Below are 23,192 nucleotides of genomic sequence, written 5' to 3' on the forward strand. Positions count from 1 at the left end.
ATTTATGGTCAATGCCACCAACTCTTATAATCTGTTATTCATGCTCGTTATCCTTGGAAAGCAAGTGTGTGCACTAATTTGTAAAGATAAGAGCATATTTCTACATTCTATAGAATTTAAATGACTGGATTACAATCCACATAATAAAGAAAAGAATGTTAATAAGAGAGAAAATGTTAATAAAGGAGAGAATGTCGACAACTTCTTTCAGAACAGAGCATGAGAAGCCAATAGCTTATGAAACTTGAAAAAGCACCATCTTAATAAAATCTTAGAACTGTTTTTATACCATCAACTAGAATCGAATAAATTACCAATATGTATTTATCTTTGCTTGATACTGTTGAACACATTAGAGCTTCTAAGTTTTTAATGGGATGGCAATATGCCACAAGTGTTTTAAACTAACTGGTATGATATTTTTTATTGCTTGTTTTCAAATAAAAAGTCTCCTTACAGCTATTTGTTGGGCCACTAAATAGGTTTCATGCATTGGACGCGAAAAGTAAACAGATATTTTGACTTTAACGAAAAAATAGAGCAATATATCAAGAAAAAAAAACAATTTGTGGAAATAAACCATGGTGAAAAGAAAAAAAGCTAACACATGAAACTATACCAGAAGGCCGCACGAAAGACTTCCCAACAGCAAAAACAATCTTCGTTGCAAAACTTCCATGACAGAGTATGACCACATGGTGTGCTCAACAGAGCTCACACTAAACATCTCCATTGTCCTTATAAAAATTATGCCAAATAAATTCTCTAAAATCAAAGGGAAAAAACACTGAGAGGGTATGTGTTAGAGACAAGCACTGTTTAAATCTAGTTCGATAGGTTAAATCCATGATTTTGTTGGGTTAGGATTATGTGATTGTGAGTGTAAATATGATTCTTTCCCAGGAAATGGCAAGAAATTTTTTTGGACCCTTGTGCATGTAAAGCAATTATTTTTTTCCCTTCTGTATGGAAGATGGATATGTTGTGGAGTTTGGTTGGGGACCCGGTGGCATAGGGCAGAGTTTTTTCTTGTGACTCCAGCGACTCCAAGTCGAACCATGAGAGAGAGAAGGAGGAGTGAGATTGGAGCTCAACGAAAACCTTATTCAAAGAGAGAACTCTCTACGATGCCGAAGTGGAAGAAAAAGAGAACAATGACAGTAAAGAGACTTACCTATGGCAACGCCGATGCAGATGGTGGTAGTCGGATTTATAGAGAGACTTACCTTTGGCACTGGTGTGAATGGTGGTGGCTAGATTTTGGGTTTGAAAATTGGGGCAGAAGAGACGAGGTGAGGTGCAGTGTATCTCTCAGAAAATTTTTGGATTTTTTTTTTTTTTTTTGGTTAAACATCCTGCCAAGACTTTAGTCCCGCCAAGACCTTGTGTGAGGAAAAAAAAGGAAAAGTAATGCCATGCAGGATGTTATATAACTTATTGTATAACTTGACGTGTGTATATAATTTCTCTATTAGAAATTCTGAAACTGGTATATATGGATTCGATTATAAAATATGTCAAAATTCAAACCCAACTGGACCGGCCCTACTCGCACTTCCTTTTTTTTGTGGATAGAGCCCTACTAGCACTTCAGTTTCTTACGTTCTCATATTCTGTTGGAAAAACCCAAAACCCTTCATCGCCGAGAAGACCTTTTCCCACCCACCCACCCAGCTCGTCGCCTCTCTCTCTCTTCTCCCTCGACTCCCCCTCGCCGTCCGACCTCACTGAGTTCCTCACTCTCATCGAGTCATCGCCGTGCCACTGCCCATCGAGTCATCGACGTCGGTCCCATCCCCTTGGTCCGTAAGTGTCTCTTCCGTTCACCGTTGATTTTAATTTCTTGGTTGATTTTTTTGTATGCTGATTTCCAGATTTTTTTGGTTGATTTTTGGTATGCTTATTTCCATATTATTTGGTTGATTTTGTAACTTTGTTGGTTGATTTTTTGGCGTCTGCTAGGGTTTCTAACTTTAGTGAAAAAAATGAACTGGGATCCGACTATGCTGTAATTGTAAGAGTTTCTAACTTCTGTGAAGCACATGCAAATTATTATTTTTTGATAAGTAAAGCACACGCAGATTATGGTACACAAAACTAGGAATGTATAGTCAAAAAATTTTCAATATATAGTCAGTTCCGTCAAACTTGAAGAACACTTCTGCTTTTTTATCCAATAATCGCTGGTTACTGTATGGATGTCATATCCTCTTGGGCTGTTATGGTTATTAGCTATTAATCTGTTTGGCTGCCTAGAAGATTTCACACGTGAACGGAGAAAGTTTGGGACTGCTGTGTTTAGGCTTTTTTTTTTTTTTTTTTAAATAATAATTGGACCTATCGGTTTTAGATTTTACAGATGCATATTTGAAATTAGACTTCTCGTTTTCCTTTTACTTTCCTGTATTTTCTTAGAAGCCAAACTGAGGAACTTGTTCGTCGGCCTTTTTTTTCACGGTTTTTTCTCTTCCTTCCTGATCATGAAGTTGGTGATTTGGGTTACACATTAAGGTGAGGTTTGGATAGTGAGTTGAGATGAAATGAGTTGAGATGAAAGTTGAATACAATATTGTTAGAATATTATTTTTTAATATTATTATTGTTTTGGGATTTGAAAAAGTTGAATTGATTATTATGTTGTGTTGGAATTTTCTTGTGAGCTGCTTTCCAAACCACTTCTCTTAACCGGATCATTCTCCAGTTATTAGAGGTGTGCTCCAGGTTCGCTCTTTTTTTTTTTTTTTTTTTTTTTTTTTTTAATTTTTTTTAATTTTTTATAAGTAGGTTTGCTTTTATTAGTCCTCTATATATTTTTGCCTGTAAATTATCATTTCGGCCTGGTTACTCAGTTTTAATATGGTTTAATCTGCTGGGAATTTGCTTCAATCATTTGAAACCCGGTAAAAGTGCCAAGAAAGAAAAAAAACCTCCCCTTAGCTGAAGCAAATTTGTGTCCGACTCTTAAGCTTTGATTTTGGTTCCAAGTTTACTCTCTTTCTTTTGGTTTAATAATTTCCGTGAGTTTGCTTTGTATTCTGAGGGAGGCTGTCAGTAAGTGTTCTTCAAATTTGATGGAACTGACTATATATTGAGAATTTTTTGCTTGGCTGCCTGGGATTTGAGATTTTATTAATTGGTTTAAAGTTGTAATATGGCTCGTGTGATCGGTCTCTATTTCTTAAGTTGCCGTCCTGCTCTATTGAACAAACAATGTTGGATAAATGCAAAGCCAATAATAGTATATTCAATCCTGAATAATCCCAAGGGGTTGGCCCAAGTGGTGAAGGCCTTGGTCTTGGGGTACCACTCTTTTCAAGGTCCAAGGTTCAACATTTCATGGGTGCAAACAATCCTTTGGGGTCACACCCCCTGGTGAAAACCAGCGATTTAACCAGTTCTGTGTAAGGAAACTTCCGAGGGTGCGGGGCACGAGACTGGAGTTTATTCTGCAGGGGTGGGTCTGAAGGGCCCTCTGCCTTGGAGAGGTTCCCCAACATGAAAAAAAACAGTATATTCAATCCTGAATTCTTCTGGAATCATTTGCTTTTAATTCCTGAGCTAACTTTGTGCTGTAGTTTGTTGGGGAAACCCGGCGCCTTCTGTTGTATTTCTCTTTTATTAAGGCTGTGTTTGTGTCAGCCGTACTTATTTTCTGGGAAAAGATGTATTTCTCTTTTGTCAAGGCTTGTGTTTGTGTCAGCTGAACTTATTTTCTGGGAAAAGATATTCATTCTTGACCTGTTTGAGTAGGGGAAAAAGAGAGGTCAACGGAGAAGGATTCTTTGACATCGATCATCTTCATACTTTGTTTTCTCCATTGCCCCAACGTCAAAGGTAACTATTTTTCTGCAAACGGACAACAGCCATTAACTCAAACTTTATACAAGGGTCGGTTTAAGTTTATCATCGATGGATTTTTTCTGTTTGAATTATCATATAAGACAGCCACTTGTATCTGTTATAGTTGATGTTGTTTTGTGCATTTCTAAGTTTAATGTTTTTTTGTGTTATATCGTATCAGCCATGGCTGAAGAATCAGGTATGTTTATAGTTCCCCAAACAGTCGGAAGTGTTCTTTGTTGCAGATGTGGCATTCCAATGGCACCAAATGCTGCCAATATGTGCGTGAAGTGTCTGCGCTCCGAAGTCGACATCACAGAAGGTCTTCAGAAGCATGTAATCATAATTCATTGCCCCGAGTGTGACAGCTACTTGCAGCCACCAAGAACTTGGCTCAAAGCCCAATTGGAATCGAAGGAGCTGTTGACGTTCTGCGTAAAGAGGCTGAAGAATTTGAATAAAGTAAGATTGGTGCATGCAGAGTTCATTTGGACTGAACCCCATTCCAAGAGGATCAAGGTCAGATTGAAAGTTCAGAAAGAGGTTCTTAATGGAGCAATACTTGAACAATCGTATGTTGTCGAGTATGTACAGCAAGAACATATGTGTGAACCCTGTTCAAGGATTCAGGCCAATCCGGACCAGTGGGTTGCAGCTGTGCAACTGCGCCAACATGTTTCTCACAGGCGTACTTTCTTTTACTTGGAGCAGCTGATTCTGAAGCACAATGCTGCTGCCTCTGCCATAAAGATCAAGCAGATGGATCAAGGGATCGACTTCTTTTTCTCGAACCGGAGTCATGGTGTGAAGTTTGTGGACTTCGTTGGTAAAGTTGCTCCAGTTAGAAGTCGCAATGACAAACAGCTTGTTTCCCAGGATACTAAGAGCAATAACTACAATTACAAGTACACTTTCTCTGTTGAAATCTGCCCGATATGTCGTGAGGATTTGATCTGTTTGCCTCCAAAGGTCGCTGCTAGTTTGGGAAATATAGGTCCTCTTGTGATTTGCACCAAAGTCACCAACAGCATTGCTTTGCTTGATCCTTTCACCTTAAGGATCTGTTTCTTGGATGCTGATCAGTATTGGAGGGTGCCATTCAAATCTCTATCCACTAGCAGGCAGCTAGTGGAGTATATAGTGTTAGATGTGGAGATTGTTTCTTCTGAAGTTAACGTTGGTGGCTCCAAGTATTTCTTAGCTGATGCACAAGTGGCCCGTGTATCAGATTTTGGGAAAAATGATACAATTTTCTCCATCAGAACACATCTGGGCCATCTTTTGAACCCTGGGGATTATGCTCTTGGTTACGACTTATATGGAGCTAACAGTAATGATGATGAGCTAGAGAAGCACAAGGGTCTGATCCTCCCAGAGGCAATTCTGATAAAGAAGAGCTACGAAGAGAAGCGCCAGAAGAAGCGCGGGAAGCCCCGTGCATGGAAGCTTAAATCCCTTGACATGGAAGTTGATGATAGGAAGGGTAGAGTTGAGCAAGAGAAGATGAACAGTGAGTATGAACAGTTCTTGAAAGATCTGGAGGAGAACCCTGAAATGAGGTTCAATATATCATTGTACCGTAATAGAGATTACCAGCCATCAGAGATGACATCTGTGGCTGATGGAGATGACTTGCCTTCTGTTCCACTGGAAGAGTTGCTTGCTGATCTGGAACTAAGTGTAGAGGAGGAAGGTGAGAGTGATAGCATGATGGAGTGATGAGAAGCTTTTGTTCTTAAACGTATTTTCCTTACTGTTTTTTCTTGTATACTTCCTGTGTATTTGGGCATTACCTTTTTATGTGGATTAATAAAACTTCTTACTTAAAAAAAAAAAAAGAAAAATGAATTTTCCTTACTCTGATCTTCTATTTTACAAGTAAATAAATTATTTTTTGCAAAAGATGGTATTTTTCCTTTTGTTCTCTTCTCTATTGTAATGGCCGTTAATGTTGTAAGTTGAGTTATTCCTTATAGTTGTGTTTTCGGATGGTTGGATGTGATGGAAGCATGAATGCAATGATTTCAATGAAATAAACCATACAAATTGGCTCTTTATAGAAGTTTGCTTTTACATGAAGTACATCAATATTTTGTAGGTCAATTCATCCATAGTTATCAAGAAACCGTAAAAAGATCATATCATATCTTATTGTCGACCTGCACAAGATATTAGGAAGAGTGCCTCATCACAAAGAATAATTCTACTCATCATCTCTACATAACATGCCTATTTTGATTTTTTATCTTTTTATTTTTTTTCCTTATAAAAAATGTGGTCTAGAGATTATGAGTAGAAGAACTCAATTAGTTTAATAAGAATAAAATTGAAAAAAAAACTAAAACAGGTGTGGTGTGTGGTGTAGGCAGCTGTGTAGCATTTCTCTATAAAAAATTCTATACTTTTAACCCAATAACTTTTCATAGTTCTTTTTACTAATCGAAAATCCTGAAAAATGTATGTTTGTAGATTTTGTTTTCAAACCCAATTTATTTTGTAGGAAGTGAAGGAAATGTACATGTACAACATTTTAGAGCCAATTTTACTCCTTATTTAGTAACCATTATCTCTTATCTTTATCACTTAAAAATTTAGCTGTCAAGTTTTTCGACCCAATTACGACTCCAAAAGAATCATAGATTCATGACAGGTAAAATCTCCTAATTGAAGTTGACAATTAATTAGAGATGAGTATGCTCCAAGTTTCATTAAAAAATGACATTAATATGATCATGGGTTAAATGATTAGAATGTTTAGCAATTTGACTTACTTGAATCTGTCAACTGTAGTCCTCAGTTATTCATCTGGCTTATAACAACTTTTTTGGTTCCAATACCAGAATTTTTGCAGGCTTCAAAAACTTGACATCATTGAGTTTTACCTCATACAATTTGAATGGGAAATTCCCAAAGAAGATCTTCCAAATTCCAATGCTGCAAACGCTATTATCAGGTTATACTATACTTCAAGGTTCTTTATCAGAATGTCCTTCCAATGGAAATCTTCCAACCCTAGTACTAGGGTGTACTTGTTTTCAGGGACATTGCCGGATTCTATTAGTAAACTCAAAATGTTGACTACAGTTGATTTGAATAGTTGCAATTTTAGTGGATCAATCCCAAAGTCAATGGCAACCCTCACACAGTTGATTTCTCTGTTTTCTCTTCAGTTATTGCTAGAATTAGAACTTGTTACACGACTATGGAATTCAGAAAGATGATACTCACTTCGAGGGTGAGCTCCTTGAGCGGATGAGAGAAAAGAGAGAAAGGAAGGAATATTTTGTATTGATCTTTGCATAAAAAAGGAAACAACATCCCACTACAATTCATATACCCTTTGATATACTAACTTAAAAGGGAAATGACAAGCTAACTATGCATGTCACCTAAAGAAATAACAGACGTAGATACACCAGGAAATAAAAGATGCAATAACCTGAAGAATAACAGATTTAACTCACTATCATGGATTGGGCCTAAGCCCTACAATTAGTAATGGACTCATCTAATCCTTAACCCAACGTATCCTCTTGGCCCAACGTGGCCCATGTCCCACATCCCGTTTGACCCTTAAGCAGTTGATCCCGATGACAACACTTCACTTCATATTAGGATTTCTCATTTCGATTTCCCCCATTTCTCAGTTCCGATCTCTAGCCTCCTCCCCTCCTATGGTGGTGCCTTGGTAACCCCATCAGTGAAGCCCTTCCCATGTCACAATACCTCCCCCTTAAAACACCTTGCTCACAGGGTGTGGAAATACGTTTTTTTTTTTAACTTGTAGTACCCCTCCCATGGTCTTCAGCTCGTTGCTCCTGCCACTAAACCAAAAGCTTAGTTACGAGTTTGTTGTTGAGTGGCCTAACCCTCCTACCCAAAATCTCATCGGGCGCAGGATGTATTATGTCTTGGTCGTTCGTCGGAGGCAGAGTGGTGCCCTTTGCCTCTCCCTCTCCCAATCTCTTCTTCAGTTGAGAGATATGGAAGACGAGGTGTATCTGAGAGGTTGGGGGTAACCTCAACCTGTACGCCACTTCACCCACATGCTGCTCCACCAGACGAGGTGAGACACAGACATTTGCTGATATGGCTGCAGCTTGAGGTAAACCAAATCCCCTACCTTCAAGATTCGATCTTTTCTCTTTTTGTTGGCATATTGTACCATTCTGCTTTGGGCTTTAGTTAAATTACTATGTAGTAGGGTAGAAATTTGTTCTCTGGTCTTGAGTTCAGTGTCCACTGCCTCCACTCTCGTAGTACCTTGGATGTAAGAGCTCAATCTCGATGGGGGATACCCATATAGCCCTTCAAAAGGTGTGAGTCTAGTTGCTAAGTGGTGAGTGGTGTTGTACCACCACTCAACCAACGACACCCATTTGACCTAGTCTATATAGGCTTGTCCCCAACGAAGCATCTTAGGTTGGTCTCTACGTATTTGTTCATGGCCTTAGACTGTCCATCAGTCTAAGGATGGTATGCAGCACTGAACTCGAGCTAGAACCCTTGGGCTTTAAACAGTTCCCTCCAAAATACGCTAGTGAATGTACTGTCCCTGTTTGAGACTATGGATTGGGGCAGTCCATGTAGCTTGAATATGTGCTTGATGAAAAGTTGGGCTATGGACTTAGTTGTATATGGGTGGCCTAGTGCTGTGAAGTGGCTGTACTTGGTCATTTTGTCCACGACCACCCACAAGATACTGAACCCATTGGAGTTAGGTAACCCTTCAAAGAAATCCATGGTTATGTGAGACCATGGTTTGGAGGGAATGGGCAAGGGCTTCAATAACCCACTAGGAGAATCATGTTTAGTTTTTTGTTGTTGTGTCACACAATTTCTAATGTAGGCTTTGACTTCAGACTTCATTCCTGGCCAAAAAAAATTTCTTTGGCCCCACTGTATTGTCTTATCTCCCCTTGAATGTGCCCTAAGGACTATTATGTAGAAACTGTAGCAACTTAGTTTTGAGCTCAAGGGACCTAGACACATATATCCTGCCTTTGTAATATATTATTCCCTCTCTTATAGAATAGTGGGGTGATAATCCCCCTTCCTGATACTTAGAAATCAACTTCTGTAATTCTGGATCTCCTTCATTACCTTTCTTGATCTCTTCCAGCCACTCCAAGGAAGGCACTAAGATCAGTGCTACTGAGATTTCCTCTTCCTCCTTCTCTACCTAGACAAGACATCAGCCACCTTGTTTTCAGGACCTTTTTTGTACTCAACCAATAAGTCATAGCCTAGTAATTTGCTCAGCCACTTCTACTGCATAGAAGTGCCAATCTTTTGATTTAGGAGATACTTGAGACTGTGGTAATCAGTTCTGACCACAAAATATCTGCCAAATAGATAGGGCCTCCACCTTTGAATTGCTGTAATGAGGGCATATAGCTCTTTTTCATGGGTAGACAACAGTAAGGCCTTCCCTTTTAGTGCCTGACTAAAAAAAGCCACTAGCCTGCCTTGCTGCATCAACACTGCCCCTACCCCCTTTCTTGAGGCATCACACTCAACTACAAATGGTTGAGAAAAATTTGGTAGAATCAGCACTGTGGGCTGAGTTACTGCTTTCTTCAGATAGTTAAAGGCTTGTTTAGCTTCTTCATTTCAAAGGATTTTTTTTTTTTAAGCAAAGCAGTTAAGGCAGAAGCAATTACTCTATAATTTTTTTATAAACCTCCTATAGTACCCTATTAGCCCTAGGAGGCCCCTTAGAGCCTTTAGGGTCTTAGGCTTAGGCCACTCCAGCATTGCTTTCAGCTTATCAGAATCTGCCTTCACTCCTTGGCCAGAAATAACATGGCCCAAATACCCCACTTCTAGGCACCCAAACTTACACTTCGACTCTTTGGCAAACAGTTGGTGCCTTCTTAGTAGATTCAAGGTGAGTTTCAAGTGCTCCAAGTGTTCTTCTTCCCCCTACTATAGACTAGAATGTCATTAAAAATACTAATACAAGCTTCCTTAAAAAGGGCCTGAAGACCTCATTTATTAAATTTTGAAATGTCGATGGTGCATTGGTCAATCCAAATGGCATGACCAAGAATTCATAATGGTCTTTGTGAGTACGAAAGACTGTTTTGTGCACATCCTTGGGTTGTTATAGCCTATCAAGGCATGCAAAAAGATCTCGGGTTTCTGAAGCCCTTCCCCAACTAGAGGCTCTTCTTCTCCTTTCTCCACACTAACTAGTTGGGGCTTGCTCTCCATCATTCCCCCTTCATCCTCCTTGACTTCTTCTATCAAAAATAGTTTGGGATTCCTACATTTATAGCTTGGATTCTATTTGGAATCACAACAGTAACACAATCCCTTTTCCCTCCTCTTCTTCATCTGGATAGAGTTAATTTTTTGAACTAGAACTAGAACTTTACTGACTCCCTGCCCTTGGTAAGATCCCTGCCTTTTATGGCCCCCAACTTCAATTCTCATAGTGGCCCAATTTTTTGCCCCCCTCTTACTAATTTTCACATTTTCTTCTTGTAATTTAGCTAAACTGAATGCTGTCAATAGATCAGGAGGATTAAACATCCTCACCTGTAACCTAATTTCATCCTTTAGGCCATTTAAAAAGCAGCTCAGTTTGTGGGGGCCAGACATCATACGTAGTCTATTAGAGATTGTCTCAAACTCCACTTTATACTCCTCTACAGAACCCGATTGTCTCAACCTAATTAGAGCCTCCATGGGATCATCATAGGAGCTAGGTCCAATCCTGACCAAAAAGGCCTTATCAAAAGTCTCCCAATCAATAATTAGGCCTGAGTTTTCTAGATCCTAGAACCAAATCATGGCTTTTCCCTCCATGTGGAAGGAAGCTAGCCTCAGTTTGTGTTGTAGAAGAGTGTTATAAAACATGAAAAATTGATTAGCCTTGTAAAGCTATCCAGGGGGATCTTCCCCTTGGAAAAAGGGAAAATCAATTCTGACTGACTTGGCTATCATTTCACCACTCACTTCACCATAACGTTCTTGTCTATGGTGATGCACTCCTGATAAATTTTCTTTTCGGTGAGGGCTACGATTTCTCTTTTGTAATTTCACTGTTAAGGCTACTAGTTGTTGTACTATTGCATCTTATTGCCTTTTCAAGGCTAACACCTTTGTCTCCAATGTCTTCAGCTGTGACTTAGTGGTTTTTTTTCAACCTACTCAGTCCCTTTTGTAACTAGTTGATGCACGTCCCTTCAGCCATGGTGGTGGATCTGTTGCCGAGGATTGACCAGGCTCTGGGTACCAAAACTGTTACATGGCTATGGAATTCAGAAAGATGATACTCACTTCAAGGGTGAGCTCTTCTAGGGGATGAGAGAAAAGAGAGAAATGAAGGAATATTTTGTATTGATCTTTGCATAAAAAAGGAAACAATGCCCCACTACAATTCATATACCCTCTGACAAACTAACTGAAAAGGGAAATGACAAGCTTACTATACACATGGCACCTAATGAAATAACAGACGCAGGTACACTAGGAAATAAAAGATGCAATAACCTGAAGAATAACATATTTAACTCACTATCATGGACTGGCCTAAGCCCTACAATTAGTAATGGACTCATCTAATCCTTAACCCAACGTATCCTCCTGGCCCAATGCTGGCCCACGTCCCACAACACGTTTGACCCTTCAACAGTTGATCCCAACGGCAACACTTAACTTCATATTAGGTTTTTTCATTTCGATTTCCCCAATTTCTAGTCCCGATCTCTAGCCTCCATTCCTACGGTGGCGCCCTGGTAACTCTATAGGTGGAGCCCTTCCTGTGTCACAAAACTTTCCAACATCCGATTTTCTCTCCAACTTGATGAGTTCTCCAATGTTTCTTCTCACCCATTATACTTCCTTGATTTTTCCAGCAACAACTTGGAAGGGCCAGTACCGATGTCTGTTTACGAACTTCGAGGCGAGCCGTAAGGTCCTTGACCTTTCTCCTAACAGCTTTAACGGCTCAATGTAGATTGATTCCATCTAGCAATTGAAAAGCCTTTCAACTCTTATTCTTTCATTCAATAACTTGTTGATTCAACACAATGGAATTAATTCTTCAGTATTTCCTCAAATCAGCACATTGAAACTTTCTTCTAACATTTTGAAAACATTTCTTGATTTCTTGAGGAGCCAATCCTTATTGTTAGAACTAGACCTTTCATATAATCATATTCATGGAGGGATATAAAGTTGGATCTGGAAACTTCCTAATCTAGCTCGCTTGAATCTCTCTTTTAACTACTTAGTATCTCTAGAAGGACCATTGCTCAATTGTCCAACTTTAAATATACTAGACCTTCGTTCCAACCATCTCCATGACCAATTCCCAATTTTTTCCCCCAATGTTGTGTACTTGGATTTGTTAAGGAATAATTTCAACTCTTCCATACAAAAAAGCATTGAGAACTTGCCCAATACCACTAATTTCTTCTCCTTTTCAAGCAACAAATTCAATGGGAGTATTCCTGTTTCAATATGCAATGCTACATATCTTCAAGTTTTAAGATCTATCAAACAATTCCTTCAATGGAATAGTTCCCCAATGCTTGATTGAGATGAATGAGATGCTACGAGTGCTAAATCTGGGGAGAAACAACCTCATTGGCACAATTTCTAATACATTTATGAGCAATTGTCATTTACAAACTCTTGCTCTCAATGAAAAGCAACTAGAAGGAGAGTTGCCAAAATATATAGTCAATTGCACAAAGTTGAAAGTCTTGCATATTGGGAACAACCACATCGAAGACACCTTCCCTTGCTATTTGAAGAACAGTTTCAGTTTGCATGTCCTTATTTTTCGATTTATGGGTTGATTGGATGCTCGGGGCTGAATGCCACTAATTGGCCGGACCTTCAAATTCTAGATCTAGCTTTCAACAAATTCAGTGGAAAACTATAAAAAAGTTCCTTCACTACATGGAAGACAATGATAGCTGGTGACGATGAGGAACTTACAGAGTTGAATCATCTCCACTTTGACTTTTTATGGATTAGGTCCATGGTGCTGCCACAGTCACCGAAGCTAGGCACAAAAGTTTTCTACAGAATGACATGTCCCTCTTGTGTGGCATGCCACGTGAATTAAAAAAAAAATCAAAAACAAAAATGAAAACAAACCTTGCCATTCGTCCCTCTCCTCTCATTGTATTGCTGATGTCGGCCTCGCTTTCTCTCTCTATTTTCGACATAGACATCTGGTTCTAGTCCACCTTCCGTCGGCCTCTTTTTCCCCCTCTTCCGAGCGGTAGTTTTTCCTCCATTTTTTTTCTCTATTTTTACTCAAATGTTAGTGTTTTTATCTACAAATATTAGGAAAAATCAAGTGCTCAAAAACATAAAATCTGTTTGGAAATACAAACTCACCAGGAATTAAATAATAAAAGAAACTGTTTTGATTTCTTGTCTTGTTGAGCCTTTTGTGTTGGAGAATTTTAGACCTTAGATTTTTGTCTATTTAAGGATGTTCAAACTTCACGTATACAGTTTTGGACCTTAGAATTTTGGACATATACAATTTATTATTGTATTATTTGTATATATTTTTATATATTATTTCCTTTATATAAATACTCACAAGCATTAATAACGAACTTCAAAAAATTGGTCCAACTTTTTGTTTGTTTCCCCACCTTGTTCCCTTTTTCTCTTGGGTAAGATAGTGATCCCTATTCGTTTCCTGTTGCAAATGACCCATTGCAATTGGTCTATTTCATCATTCCGATTGCATCATACCATATGTTCTTCTTGTCAAGGGTTACATGAAAACAATTTTTATATATTTTGTTGTGTTTAGTGATTTCCGCTTATCATAAATCTCCAATAAAAAATCTTTATGCATTTGAGCCTTACGTATGAATGTGTTTGCACATAATGGCCTGAGCATTCAGCTCAACTATCAATGGATTCAAAAATTTATATGATAAACTACTTGTTTTAGCTAATTTGTATGATTTTATCCCTTTTCATGGCTTCAGTACATTTCTTAAAATACTCTAATTGATTGGTAAAATGCCGCCTTGAGTATTATTTTTAATGTAAAATCCATTGTCAATAATTACAACAAAAACAAATCATACACTTTTCTTTCAAATCTTTTTGATTGTATATGATTTCTTTCAATATTCAAGTTAATATCTTTGAATCTGGTTGGATATTCTTAGATAATTCAAACACTAGAGTTGTAATGGATTCTGATATGGAACATGCAGATAATGAGTATGACAAGGTAGAAGTTGAGAATGAGCAAGAATGTGCTAAAATAGTCAATGAACCTAAGGTTGGAATGTCATTTTCATCTGCAGAAGAAGTTTTATCTTACTATATGAAGTATGATAAGCAGGAGGGATTTGGGGTGTGTAAACGGAATTCTAAATAGGATGATGATGGTAATGTCAGATGGTTTACCTTAGCATGTGTGAGGGAAGACACATCAAAGAGTAGGGCTGCAAATGTTCTCAAGCCAAGACAAACAGAGAAAATAGGGTGTATGGCTAGGATTATATGACGATGAATGATGAAGGCGGATATACCCTGACTAAAGGAAACTTGGAGCACACACACATTTGTAGTCTGGGAAAGGCAAGGCATTTCAAATGCTTTAAGAATGTTGATGCTCATGTAGCTAAAATGCTTGAAATAAATGACAAGACAGGAATACGAATGTGAAAGAATTTTAAGTTTGTAGTTGTTGAGGTGGGGGGTTACGATAAACTATCATTCGGGGAGAAAGAATGTTGAAACTATATTGACAAAGCAAGACAACTTCTTCTCGGGGTTGGAGGCGTTGAAGCTCTATGTAACTACTTCCAAGAAATACAAAAAAAAAATCCATATTTTTATTTTTGCATAGATGTGGACCATGATATGAGATTAACGAATGTGTTTTGGGCAGACGCCCGAAATAGAGTTATGTATGAATCATTTAGAGATGTGATTACTTTTGACACGACATACCTGACTAATGCCTACAAGATGCCCGTTACACCGTTTGTGGTGTGAATCACCATGGTCAGTCAATCATATTCAGGTTTGGATTGATATCCATTAAGGATGCACATACCTTTGAGTGATTGTTTAAGTCATGGTTGAAGTGTATGAATGACCAACCACCAAATGCAATCATCACAGACCAAGACAAGGCAATACAAATTGCAATTGCTAGGGTGTTTCCAACGTCTAGGCATCGCTTCTGCTTGTGGCACATAATGACAAAACTTCTTGAGAAGTTTGGATCAGATTCTCGATATGATGAGATTAAGAATGCACTACAGAAATACGTGTATGACTATTTAAGTGAGCTTGAATTTGAAGAACGTTGGTCTGATTTGCTCGATACGTATGATTTGCATGAGAATGCATGGTTGAGATCACTATATAGTGACCGACATTTTTGGGTGCCGGCGTATGTTAGAGACACATTTTGGGTTGGAATGTCAATTACACAATAGAGTGAAGGCATGAATGCATTTTTCGATGACTACGCTAACTCAAAGACCACTCTGAAGCAATTTGTTGATCAGTACGATTTAGCTCTTAGGAGGAAGGTGGAGAATGAAGCCACTGCTGACTTCAATTCATTTAATACTGTGATTCCTTGCATCAGTCACTATCCTCTTGAGGAGCAGTTTAAAAAATAATACATAATTGCCAAGTTCAAAGAAGTACAAGATGATTTTGAGGATTTCTATATTTGACTACCTCGTATTTGGGATGCGTGGGTGGAAAATACACGTACGTAGTAGCCAATGAGGCTCGAGTGAGTCATAACTTAATAAAACATGCAAACTACAGTGTTTTAGTCGATTAAGATCCCCTGGATGTTAAATGCAGTTGCAAGTTGTTTGAGTTTATGGACATATTATGTAGACACGCTCTTCGTATCTTGGCTCAATTAGGTAAGAGTACAGTATCATCAAAATACATCTTGAATTGGTGGAGGAAAGATATAAAACGAAAATACACCATTGTAAAAAATAGTTATGAGCCGCGTAGCAACCACGATGGACAAAGGTACAATATGATCGAAAATTGCTTCTATGAATTATGTTCGAATGCTTCAAAGGCCGAGAGCAGTTGTGTGAAATTGAGCAGTTGAAGCTAGAGTACCCTGGCATCAATTCTCAGTGTGCTAGCAAACCAGTTGATCCACCTACTTCCATGGAGGGCTGGAAAAGTACAGTTCTTAGTCTGTTGGTAGTTCGGAGTAAGGGTAGACCACCGTCAAGGAGAAAGGTGCACCCTGTTGAAAAGGTTCTTAAGAAAGCTAGTACAAGAAGGAGATTGCGATGTGACCCTATTGAGGTTCCTGGAGAGCAGAGTAGTCAAATAATAGATCAATGTAATGTGAGCAGCACACAATCTGTATCTCCTCAAACCCAGGTACTTCCTTTCGTGGTTTTTTGCTGTGATTGCAATTTGTATATTTTATCCATATTTTGATGTTGTTTATGTGACTAATGCTATGTATATTGTTATAGGATATAACAAATCAAGTTTGGACACATATACCAAAAATTTTTTCTACTCCTTTGACTGCTCCTCCTTCGCAAGTAAACCTTCACAGGATATAAAAAATAAAGTTTGTACCACTATTACATTTTGTTGGTTTTAACGCAATATTTTTTTATGCCTATAGTATACATAGAAAATTATACACGACGGATTATTTAGGAATTGGAGCGACTGCTGCTCATTCACAAGTAAACCTTCGCAAAAATATAAAAAATAAAGATTGTACTACTCCTTGGACACATTATGATATTACATTTTGACACATTTGACACAACATTTTTTTTATGACTATAGTATACGCACGAGCAAGTATATACAATAGATTATTTGGATATTAGAGCGATTGCTCCTCCAGTGTAGGTAGTGTCAACGTGAGACACTAATGTTGTTTTTTAATTTTTTATTGTTCTTCTTACTAAGTTTTGTTTCTTTAGGTCCAACCATCACAATTGCATCTCTTGGACCAAGATGATTATCAGGATAAGTATAAATGGTGGTGCAAGAATGTTTTGGTGGAAATAACTGTGTATGAACACAATTATTAGAGTATGTTTTGGTGGAAATTATTGGAGATTGTTGTGGTGTTTTGGTCCATTAAGTTATTGTAATTTAATATTCAAACGTACTTCTTGTAATAGGCTTAGTACAATTTCCTGTAATGCATTTTTGTATTAATGGAATTAGTGCAATATCATGTAATGCACGATTTTGTGATGGAATGTGATTACAAGGTATCCTGTAAAAATTGAAGTTGAAACTGTCATGTGAAGATATACAAAAATTTGAAACTATCCATTCATTCTCAAAAGCAAAATATTTACAAATTCAAAACCAGAATGAGTTTACAAGGTATCCTGTAAAAATTGAAGCTGAGCTGAAATTGTCATGTGAAGATATACAAAAATCTGAAACTGTCTATTCCTTCTCAAAAGCAAAATATTTACAAATTCAAAACCAGAATAAGTTTACAAGGTATCATGTAAAAAACTGAAACTGAAATTACCATGTGGAGATATACACAAATCTAAAACTCTCCATTCATTCTTAAAAGTAAAATATTTACAAATTTACAATAAGAAATGCCCAAAACATAAAAATGCCCATCCATTACATGTCAGTATTAAAGTACATCTCAGAACTGCCCAAAACATAAAAATGTCAATCCATTACATGTCAATATTAAAGTACATCTCAGAACTGCCCAAACTCCAAAGATACCAAACCAAAGTTGGGTAGAACCCAGCAACTGCAGATCCTCTCCTAGCACCAAATTCATGGGACACATGATGTCAACACACGATGTGTTGGCTGTGCCAATCCATTCACTGCTTCATTTATTCTACTGAAGACTACTTTTAAAGGGATGCACACTATAACAGGACCTTTGGGCTTTTCTATCACTGGTTTCCGCTCTTCTTTGAACTGCTTGTTATCATCTACACATTTAGCATAACTTCAATATTTGTTATCATCAATGAAATCTACAACTTCCAGTTTGTGAACAGCCTATTATATTCATGTCATTCAATTAGCAGAGGAAGGTAAAGCATAACCCATAAGAAAAGGTAATCAAAGTCCACAATTAAGGTGCCCCTTTTTGCAAAGAACTTCATTGCCTAAATCAAAATCTCTGATGTTGTTGCATGTAAAATGGAGCTCAATTAATTGGGGTCCTTTTTTTTTTCTACCATTTAAATAGAATTACTCTGTGTCAAGCTTGACGATTTTTTTTTTTCAACCTATATATATATATATATATATATGTATGCATGTGTATATGAATATCAAAGGTTCAATTTGAGAGTTTGCAGTCTTAAGAGTTCCAATCTTAAATCCATGACCTCATTCGTTTATCTCTTACTATATATTATGTAATTTGTACATTAACTCACCTAGCTTGAGCAGATCGGAAAGGAAAAAACATATCAAATTAAATTTCCATTTTCTTCCTGAGTTTCAAATAATGTACGCAACCCAAGCTACAACTCTCCTTTAATTTTCTTTTTTTCCAATTAAGTATATTAATTGTTACAATAATGCTAAATCAATAACCATAAATCACTACAGAAAATATTTACAGCAACGGTAATTCAAAAAATTAATAATTACAATTTATAACCCATCAATAATGACAAAAAGTTAGAGGGGCTGAACATAAATCATGACAGAAAACATGAAATAGAGAAGTAAAAATTAGAGACAAGCAGCGAAGCATACTGTGTAACAACAGAGACTCTGTTGTTGTATATGGAGCTTTGCCAATTGGAACGGAGGCAAGCGACAAGCTCAGGAAGATGGAAGGTTCGAGTTCTGCCAATTGGGATAGAGGCAAGCGACGGGCTTAGGGAGATGGAGGATTCGGGCTTAGGGAGATGGAGGGTTTGAGGGGTATAAAATTAGAGGGGGGGGGGGGGGAGGATTGAGGCAAGCGTGGGTTTAGGGTGAGGGGCGACGAGCTTTGGAAGCGGGCTTAGGTTTCGTGCGAGGGTTCGTGGTTCAGGGGATGAGATGTTGAGAGGATGCTGAGAGGGGGATGAGATGACTAGGGAGATGGAGGCCACAGGCAAAGGTTCCTAATTCAGGGAGATGGGTTCGTGTGGTTCAAGGAGATGAGGGAGATGAGGGATCGTGTGGTTCAAGGAGATGTGCTCGAGATTTTCAGAGAGATGAGGGCTCATAGCTTCCGATGAAGGAGATGAGGGGATGGGGCTCGTAGGTGGAGTCTGGAGATAAGGGAGATGAGGTAGGGTTTTTATTTTCTTGTTTTTTTTTTTTTTTAAATCCGCCTGGCAGTAGCCAAGTCATTCGGTGGAGGGTTTCGGTAAAAAATTTCTGTGGACCTAACATTTTCCTATTATTATTACCCAGATAGTTTAACGATTGTCAGTAAGGATCTTGAGCTAGAGTTGGTGAAGATCCTAACAATCCTCACTTATATTGACTTTTCATTCAACAATCTCTCATTGGGCCTATTCCTGAAGAATTAGGAGCACTCAAATTGTCATATGTTCTCAACTTGTCAAATAATGTCTTCACTGGCCGAATCCCATCATCTTTAGGAAAGATGAGCCATCTTGAGTCACTAGACCTGTCAAGAAATGAGCTTACATGGGAGATCCCTTTGCAACTCGCAGATGGTCTTTTTTTTTGTCAGTACTCAACCTTTCATTCAACCAACTGTTTGGAAGGATTCCATTGATCAAGCAATTTTCTACATTTTCAAAAACTTCCTATGAAGGGAATCAACGATTATCTGGTTTCCCTTAGAAAGAAAAATGCAGAGAAGAAGAGCCACTATCTCCACCTCCAACATTTGGAGAAACTCCATCTGAGTCTAGGATTGAGATTAATTGGAACTATCTAAGTATTGAATTGGAATACGTTTTCAGCTTTGGGATTTTCGTTGGGCTGCTTATGTTTTGGGAGAGGTGGAGGATATGGTATTTCGAACAAGTTGATGGCATTCATTCCAAAATCTTTCCCAAACTGTATATTAGAAGAAAAATCCAGCATAGACCAACTCAAAGAAATCGGGACCGAGACGTCGGGAATAATTTTGAGGAGTAATGCAACGAGGTTTATAAAACTTTTTCTTTGTTCCGCTTTGTTTCAATATATATGCTATTAAAGTGAATGCTACATCTATTCTTGTCTTTATAAATATTTCAAACACTATTAAATAAAGAATAATTATTATTAGATCCACATAATGATATCCATAACTGGTGAATTGTTGAAGATGTGATATGGAAACAAATCTTCCCCCTGCTTTTAGTCAACATCGATGGTTAGATTTATATTAAAATTAGTTGCAGACTCACTAGCATGGGAGTAATTAAATTTATTGATCCTCTTCCTTTGTCTAGTTCTTATTTTATACTTGTCTGGAGAGTTCAACAAACAATTTCTTACAAGTACTAATAGGAGCCTTTTTTTAGGCCTATTTTTGTAGAGTTTCATTATGTTGTGGATGTTGAGTGATCCGATTTGACAATCATTCGTTGTGGTTTTTTAGTGCTTTTTCAATAAGAATTTTTCAATAAGAATTTTTTTGAAATATTCTTTTCATCAGTCACTATTCACCATCACACACCCTACATCTTATGAAAAACTCCTATACGCCCTATAAAAATCACCTACACATTCTATGAAAAGCAATAGGTATCGGGTATGTGATGTAAATAGTTGTTGATTTGTAGCAAAACTAATTTTTTTTTAACTCGTTTGGGCTTTTGATCTGACTCGATCTATTGATTATAGTTTACTATGTATTGTATTAAATCCTTGTACGACCGTCGCACTGTATTTTTTATGAAATGATATTTGTAATCTTAATGTATGTAAGCATCATGCACGCTTTTTGAAAAAAATGGATAAATCTAAGACTTACATGAAAAAATTATTTTTTTAAGAAAAATGCTTGGCTTAACAAGGATCCTCACCGATTTCTTTTTATTTTATTTTTTATTTTTTAATGAGTATTTTAATGAGTTTGTGTTTTAATGAGTTAAGTAAGTATTTTTTAATAAAAATTATTCTATTATTATTATTTAATGAGTTAAGTAAGTATTTTTTAATGAGTTTGTGTTTTTTATTTTTTATTTTTAAATGTTTAAAGGATTTTAAAAAATGTTTCAAAATAAATAAAAAAAACAATAGCCTTCTCGATGACACTCTCAGTGGAGGTGTCGGTGGGTATAGCAGCACCCTTTTTTAATAGTGTTCCACTTATTTTTAAAAGAAGTACACAAAACTTGCACACCCTAACTGTATCATTATCCATATGTGATTGATTCTACTTTTATTTTATTTTTCTCTTATCATTCCTAACAATTTCAAGAATGCAAGACAATTCTAACCAATTTTCTCGTATTTTTCAACACTTTTTCTACTGAATTATTCTGAAAGAACAACTTTACAAAAATACAACAGTTATGTTCTGTAATATCAATAAGATAAATAAATTTTTTAGCTTAAATTTGTAATTTAAGTAGACCATTATACCTGTAATGAAAAAACGAAGAGTCCACGTATAAACCGTTATATTTTCTTCTCAAGAATGACGGAGAAATAGAACACTAGAAATTAAATATTGACCATGACTAACTTAAATGGGCTTTGGCCCAAAAGAATCCCAAACTTCAAAGCGTTTTCCATAAAAGTGAAATAGCAAAGAAATTGTAATCATTTTGTTGAAATAACAGTCCGTAATTAATTTTAACTCGATAATAAACATATCGTTTAATTTTTAATTTTTACCGCATTCTTTCAATGCACTTGACCCACGTGATATCAATCATGGTCTTGATGTAACTTATCAATAAGAAGTTGACATGTAATTTCATAGCATAACGTCAACAATCTAATTAAAATTATAAATATTTATAATACTATAAAAAATGTAAATAAAAGCTCAAATAAACAAAAGATATTATATATAAAAATCAGAAAAACGAAAACCATTCCTCCCATTCGCCTAGTTTTTTCTAGTTCCTTTTTCTTTTCTTAATTTCAACATTTTCAAGTTGGAGTGTTTATTAATTTTGTAACTTTATTTAATCATAAAATGTTAGATTATTAAGTTTTTTCCTTTTTAGTTATCAATTTCTTTTTAAAAAATATAGTCACTTAATTTTTAGTTTTAATCTTTTTATTTCTTAGTTATTTGCTGCAATTTTTTGGCCTTTCGAATATTAAGTTTTTATTTTTTATTTTTTTATTGACGTGACTAATGAGGTATATTAGTCTTTCGTTACATTAATGTATGTCACATATTATCTCTATTACTACAAAATCTGATCAGAGCAGAGGTTTTAAATTCGAATACTGACTCTATATTTTATCTCATTTAATTAAATATTTCACGTGTTGAACAACTCATTGCAGGAGAGTCTGGCCCACACGTGAGAAAGAATATTAAGATATAAAATAAATAATAAAATCTATATCTTTTCATCAGTTTAAACTTTTGAGACAAGTGGTGATTTCACAAAAACTAACAGGAATTAAATGATGGATTTAACTGATCTCAAAATCTATAGATCTAAAAAACAATTAATCAATATTAAAAAAATCAAGATACTTCTTTATCACAGGATGCAAACTCAGGGAATTATTTTACATTTAACCAAAAATTTCAACAGACTTCGACATTAAAAACTCGGAAGTTGTGAATAAATCTGTAGGATCTTGAGTTTTCATTAAAAGCCTTAAAATATTATTCTTTTTTTTCATATTGGCATGAAACATTGAAACTTCCTACCATTTAAGGTTCCATTGCTCAGATAGAACGAAATCCTTGCAACCTTGGAAAAAAAGAAAAAGTTTGAAGAGGCACGCAAAAGTTTTGGCAAAGATTTGTGAAAGCTAAGCTCTAGCGAGAACAAATCGACATCATTTTCTGCGCAGGAGCCACCAAGTTGTGTAGGCAATTTTCTATGCGTCCACAGCTGCTCGTAAAGTGTTCATGCAATTGCAAACCGTAAACCCAATGGCGAGGCTTCACATCCATGACCACAGCTACTCACACTCTGAAAATTCATCCAATATTAAGCCTACTCTTTGCTACTTCTTCTGTCCCCAATTCTACACTTTTTTCTCTCTTGAGCTTTCTATTGATTTCACCAACTTTTCATTTCTCTATTGTGTGGGTGTTCTCATTACAGCCTACAATGAAAATTCCATTCTTTACTTGGCTTTTCTTGATACCCATAGTCTCTGGTCAGTGTTTGGATGACCAGAAATCCTTGTTGCTCCAATTGCAGAATAGTCTCCAATTCGACGAGGCTTCCTCCACAAAACTGGTGCACTGGAATCAAAGTGCGATTGCTGTTTGTGGAAAG

General features: G+C 36.8%; 1 protein-coding gene and 1 long non-coding RNA gene across 5 annotated transcripts; one reads left to right on the forward strand and one right to left on the reverse strand.

The window, feature by feature from the left end:
* Window positions 1-438: 438 nt before the first annotated feature.
* LOC121264615 lies at window positions 439-1,434 on the reverse strand. Its single transcript, XR_005940534.1, has 2 exons — window positions 1,227-1,434; window positions 439-737 (listed from the first exon to the last, which is right to left on the reverse strand). It is a non-coding gene; the product is annotated as an uncharacterized LOC121264615 (long non-coding RNA).
* A 166-nt stretch (window positions 1,435-1,600) lies between these two features.
* On the forward strand, window positions 1,601-5,658 carry LOC121264616 (60S ribosomal export protein NMD3-like). 4 transcript variants are annotated; one of them, XM_041167882.1, is made up of 4 exons: window positions 1,602-1,806; window positions 2,702-2,721; window positions 3,751-3,834; window positions 4,022-5,658. In XM_041167882.1, exon 4 carries the CDS (start codon window positions 4,024-4,026, stop codon window positions 5,557-5,559), a length of 1,536 nt encoding a protein of 511 aa, XP_041023816.1. In that variant the 5' UTR covers window positions 1,602-1,806; window positions 2,702-2,721; window positions 3,751-3,834; window positions 4,022-4,023; the 3' UTR covers window positions 5,560-5,658. The 4 variants fall into 4 exon arrangements, with proteins under 4 accessions (XP_041023813.1, XP_041023816.1, XP_041023815.1 ...); XM_041167879.1 differs by lacking the exon at window positions 2,702-2,721 and having other exon boundaries at window positions 1,601-1,806; XM_041167881.1 differs by lacking the exon at window positions 2,702-2,721 and having other exon boundaries at window positions 3,701-3,834.
* The last annotated feature ends 17,534 nt before the right edge of the window (window positions 5,659-23,192 follow it).

The sequence above is a fragment of the Juglans microcarpa x Juglans regia genome, chromosome 5D (genome assembly GCF_004785595.1).
Source record: "Juglans microcarpa x Juglans regia isolate MS1-56 chromosome 5D, Jm3101_v1.0, whole genome shotgun sequence".
Lineage (NCBI taxonomy): Eukaryota > Viridiplantae > Streptophyta > Magnoliopsida > Fagales > Juglandaceae > Juglans > Juglans microcarpa x Juglans regia.

Coding starts and splice junctions, on each gene's coding strand:
- LOC121264616 (XM_041167879.1), top strand. CDS start 4,024: ATGGCTGAAGAATCAGGTATGTTTATAGTTCCCCAAACAGTCGGAAGT.